General features: G+C 38.7%; 1 protein-coding gene across 1 annotated transcript; it reads left to right on the forward strand.

Annotated features, from left to right (window-relative positions):
- The first annotated feature begins 2398 nt into the window (after positions 1-2398).
- LOC590957 (putative ankyrin repeat protein RF_0381) lies at positions 2399-5352 on the forward strand. Its single transcript, XM_030982612.1, has 4 exons — positions 2399-2578; positions 2831-3769; positions 4130-4321; positions 5191-5352. Exons 1-4 carry the CDS (start codon positions 2399-2401, stop codon positions 5350-5352), a joined length of 1473 nt encoding a protein of 490 aa, XP_030838472.1.
- Positions 5353-5947: the final 595 nt, after the last annotated feature.

Here is a 5947-nt window from a genome sequence, read left to right on the forward strand (position 1 = left end):
GATTGCCTTCGCGTCAGATACACGCAGCGATACGCGCACGGCAGAGAGGTACGTGGTCAAACCAAAAATATAACAAATTACCAAAAATGCACGGCGAATATAACCAAAAATGCACGCCCGTGCAATAGAACATCTATTGAATATCATGTGACCAACAATCCTCCAATCAAATGACAAGGATCCACGTAGGTGTTGTATAAATGTATATAATAGTTTTGTCTTCAAATTTAGGCAAGTTTCGCGATTCCCATTACGTTATTAGCTCACATGACTGACGTATGTCGTGAGCCATTTGGGCATACACATGTATAATTATGTACCGGGTCCTTGAAAGTCAGTGCGCACGAATTAAGGTGTGAAAGGGCACTAGATTTACATTTACAACAGTATTAACTATTAACCCTAATAAGGCCGGGCTATTTGAAGTCTTAGTAGGGCCGGGGGGGGGCCATTATGGCCCCCCCTCAAGATCTCGGCCGCGAAGCGGCCGATCGCCGCGAAAATTTGCACGCATGTCAAGTGAAGTGTAACGAATAATATGATAATTTCAATTTTTTGAAAAATTCACTCATTTGCATATTTATGGTAATTTATGCAAATAAAGTCATGAAAATTACATTTTTACCAATAAATCATATATTATTCATATTTAAGCATTCTTTTTTACTAGATATATTCATTAGACCATTCTGAATAATAATATAACAAAAAATTTGGAATGGCCAGCTTATTTCTTATGTTATCCCTTGTTTTGATAATTTCTTATGTATTTCTTTGTTTTTTTAACTCATGTATTTCATTGTTTTCGTTGTTTTATTTCTTCTTTTACTACAATTAAACTATTTTGACTCCCAAAACAACCACCTAAACTTTAAACAAGACCCAATAACCCATGTTTGATCTGTTTTTAGGAAAAATGACTTTGCCATACGTTTTGTACACAAATCACGAAAATGAGCGATTTTCAGGCTGACATGCGAAGACAAAAGGTCACGTGACCTTGTAACCGTAGCTCCGATTTTCAAAAAAAATATTTTAAAAGTTGCGCAAGACTCGAAAGAAAAAAGTCAGCGAGCGGCGGGGCGCCATCCATATGCGTTCCCGAGCAATCGGAAAAATTGTGGAGGGGGGGGCCATAATGGCCCCCCCCCCCCGGCCTTATTAGGGTTAAGACAAAATGACTATAGGTTATTGTTTGATACAAAAGTTAGGGGTATTGTGTCGGGCAACCATAACACTATGACATATTTATGTTACTTTTACACAGACGAATTCAGGTAGAATATGTATTGATATTGTATTGCGTACCTAGAGGGTCATAAATAAATGTATTGTGAGTTAAGCACAGATAAGTGCATTCTTGTTAAAGCCCCGCTGTCCTACTTGTAGCTACTTGCTCCCTCTATATAGAAAACCTCCCCAATCGTTGCCTGTTGGTCCCCCATGATCCTCTTTTTCTTATGTTAGTTGAGAGCTGAGTTAATGAGATGGCCATATCTGTCGGTGACCTCGCTATGTAGTCTAATCCCTTCTGGCCCAGTAGTATTGAAGGTCTTAAAGGCTATTTAAGCCCTTGTTGAGTTGAAATGTTAAAGAATATAGTGAACTGGTGTACCTGCATTCTCAGATACCATGATTATATGTAGCGGAAATATATATTTAGGCAGGAATATTTGGTGATATGATCACAATTACAGACGCTGTGTGTCCGGACAAGTTTTGTATACGGCCAGTTGATTTTAAACAGCGATTTGACGAAGTTTACAACTAATATTTCATAAATCGTTTTAAGACCTTTGATGAAAAATATTATAAAAGAAAATTATTTATGATGGTTAGTGCTATTTGATACATTATTTTCCATCAAATCTGAAGGCAAAAGAGAAGTCGTTATGGTTGTCAAGTGTCAAGCCACCCAGCCCCTATTATAATAGTAATAGTAATAATAGTAATAATAATCTTTTAGTCCACTCCAAATGTTATCAAACCGAAATGAAAATTCTTTTGGCCCAATTAATCGTGAGCCCGGCAGCCACTAAGCAGCGCCAGATCGACGTTGCTCTATCCCTTATACATCTATACATCTATCTGGTTAAAGTCAGCATAAAATGCATCTATTCTCGTAGAGATTTATTATTGGAAATCGTATTAATTTACAGAGTGAACAGCATCATCATCATTATCAAAGAACAAAGACATCAAAAGCAGTGTATGGACTGCATGTACACCTTGAAATAGGGAAGGATCATCTTGAAGTCAACATAAATCTGATAAGCCAAGGAGCTGACGTGAATTAAGGAATAGATATTCATGGTCGGACTCTATTCAGTGCTGCTACGAACAGTCGTCTTGAGAACGCTGAATATTTATCTGATATGTCAAGGAGCTGAGGTGAATAATGGGAGATAATAAGGGTTGGACCGCATTACACAGTGCTGCTTCGAGATATATTGATGTCGATAAATACCTCATTAGTCAAGGAGCTGAGGGAGATAAGAAGGGATGGACTTCATTACACCATGCGGCTAAGAATGGTCGTCTTGACGTCATCGAATATCTGATCAGTCAAGGAGCTGAGGTGAATAGGAGAGATAAGAAGGGATGGACTGCATTACACAGTGCTGCTAAGAATGGTCATCTTGAGGTCACCAAATATCTGATCAGTCAAGGAGCTGAGGTGAACAGGGGAAAGGATGATGGCCTCACGGCATTACACAATGCTGCTAAGAACGGTCATCTTGATGTCACCAAATATCTAATAACCCAAGGAGCTGAGGTAAATCAAAGCAGAACAGATGGTCGCACAGCTTTATACTGGTCTGCTCAAGAGGGTCATCTTGATGTTACCGAACATCTAATCAGTGAAGGAGCTGAAGTGAATTTGGGAGAGAATGACGGTTGGACTGCATTACACATTGCTATTTTGAAACGTCATAATCGTGTCACCAAATATCTGATCAGTCAAGGAGCTGATGTGAATAAGAACAGAAGAGATGGTAGCGCAGCTTTGCACTGTTGCGGTATAGTGGGCGATCTTGATGTCACCACATACCTCATTAGTCAAGGAGCTGAGGTGAATAAGAGAGCTAATGCCGGCGAGACCGCATTACACATTGGGGCAGAGTGGGGTCATCGTGATGTCACCGAATATCTAATCAGTCAAGGAGCTGACGTGAATAGTGGAGATGATAACGGTCAAACTGCATTACACGTTGCTGCTAAAAACGGTCATCTCAATGTCACCAAATATCTGATCAGCCCGGGAACTGATGTAAATGAAAACACAACCGATGGTGGCTCAGCTTTGCACCGGTCTGCTCAACAGGGTCATCCTGATGTCTCCAAATACTTCATTAATCAAGGAGCTGAGGTGAATAAGAGCGATAATGCAGGCTGGACCGCATTACACCATGCGGCAGAGTGTGGTAATCTTGATGTCACTACATACCTCATTAGTCAAGGAGCTGAGGTGAATAAGAGCGATAATGCAGGCTGGACCGCATTACACAATGCGGTAGAGTGTGGTAATCTTGATGTCACCACATACCTCATTCGTCAAGGAGCTGAGGTGAATAAGGGAGATAATGAAGGCTGGACTCCATTACACCATGCTGTTCAGAAAGGTCACATTGAGGTTGTCGAAGTACTGTTGGCAGGAGGAGCACGATTTGACATCGCAGACATTCGCGGACAGACACCCCTACAACTGTCTTTAATACTCGGGTACCAAAGCATCGCTGATTACTTCATCGACCGTTTGAATTTCAAGGTAAATATTTTAAGCACACACAAACGTCAAATGTATCCACCTTGATCTTCCACCGTACAATTCATACATGTCACGTAAGAAGTACTGAGATTCAATTTAGTGGATATAAGGCTTAGATTACCTTTCATCATGTACCCAGACTTGACTTGCTTGTGCCTGACTTACTACTCACCACTATTATATGTTTAAGCATACAAGTTTGACCTCAGTCATATTTCTTAGACTTTCTTTTAAGTTACAGTGATCGCTAAAAAGGTACTCGAAGCATTGCATTTAATTTGATCACCTGTCAGTATCAGTTCTTAGCAATCGTTTTTTTAATTACCAAGTTTTCGTGCTGTGTATTTTCTTTTCATCCAGCTCGACGGTACCGATTTCCCGTATATCCATCATGCTACGCAGAACGGTCATACCTCTACCATTGAGAAGTTAGTCTCTAAGGGAGCTGATCTCAATGTTCAGTCAACTGATGGCCGGACGTGTCTACATGAGGCCATTAAACTCTGCTATGAGAGTGGGAAAAGTGTGCAAGAAACAGATACACTAAAAGAGGTGAGTCATACCCCAATAACACCAACGAGACAGACACCTGGCCGATGAGAGTACGAGCTACATAATATATTCTCCCTAACCGCCAAATAATGGTAGCTTTTTACATTTGCATAGAATCGTTATGGCGGTGTTACTGAAATATATCGCTTCTGTAAATAATTGGTAAATCAAGAAATGGATTCCCATGATAGGTCCAGGAAATTGTGTGTGTGTGCGTGTGCGTGCGTGTGTGTGTCTGTGTGTGTCTGTGTATTGGGGATTTACAATGTCAATAGGCATTATTATATCATGCATCAAAAAATTATTGGTTTTTGATTGGTTGAGAGCTCGTCAGGTGACCAGAAATATTTCAACTATTTCAAGGTTGCTCTGAAAAAGTACTATATGAGAGTTCTATTTGGGAGTACTATTTGGGAGTTGACAAAAAATGTAAATTTTGTATGAATCAATATTTTCTTTTTCAAATCTTAATTTAACGAAAACTAAAATTTTAAATCTTTGTTGATAAAAATTGATATATTTTTTTTCCACAAAATTGTTTTATTTTTTTTAAATTATTTGTTTGATGCAGTATATACAAATAGTATACCATGCCTTCTATTGGAGGTACTGGTTTAAACTATGGGCCTCGGTGACTCCAAAAGTACCATTTGCTTCGAGGCTGTGCCCCTCAGCAAATAGTACTATTGGAGTCACCTCTTGCGCATAGTTTTAACCAGAACCTCTCAAGACAGTGTATATTTGTATATTTGTATACTATTACTGTGAATCCAAGAGGCTGCATAAATTATGCTTTTGGAGCACATTCACCCTGACTATTGATGGACGACAATGGTCTAATATAAAAGATTTATGTTCGTATGTTTCAGATCTCTGATGAGTATTACAATGGCGAACTATCTGATGAGAAGTCCTTGGTGTTTTATCTCCTGGAGAATGGAGCCAAGTCAGATGTGAAGGATGAGGGAGGCAACCTACCAATCCATTACGCCAAGGACGAAGAAATCAAACAGATGATTTTTGCCAGGTGATTCGTTTGAGTCTAATATTTGTAAGAAGGCGAAAACAAAATTTAAAACGGAACGTAATGCATTTTTTTCTATCTTGCTCTTTTGATTTCCTATGTCATTTATATCATTTTTCATGAGTGGAAACGAAAACATATTTTCACATCGTATAGTAAAGGCATAAACCACTTTCTTAAAAATAATTCATTTCAGAATACAATCCTTTGAAGAGATCCAGTCTTATCGAGGTAAGAACATCCTTCAAACACATACACATTTTCTCAGTGTAAATTCTCAATAAGTACTTCTATTTTTGTCCTTATTCATTAAGTCGCAGATTAAAGTGTAGCGATGATTATATTTAGTTTTTCTTCACGAAGGAACAAGGAGTTTGATAATTCATTGACTGGGTCATTTACTTAACCGCTTACACAACTGAGCCACATACTGTGATGAACACTAAATCTTAATCAATGTATGTATACCTGCATCTCAGGTTTACACGAAGGACCCAAACGGAGAGATACAGGTTTCATAAGCTCCCCCCAACAACAACAAAAAAACTAAAATAAATTTTAAAAAGATATATGAATTGAAAAGCAATATGGATAATAATTTA

The sequence above is a fragment of the Strongylocentrotus purpuratus genome, unplaced genomic scaffold, assembly GCF_000002235.5.
Source record: "Strongylocentrotus purpuratus isolate Spur 01 unplaced genomic scaffold, Spur_5.0 spur5_scaffold_12, whole genome shotgun sequence".
In the NCBI taxonomy this organism is placed as follows: domain Eukaryota; kingdom Metazoa; phylum Echinodermata; class Echinoidea; order Camarodonta; family Strongylocentrotidae; genus Strongylocentrotus; species Strongylocentrotus purpuratus.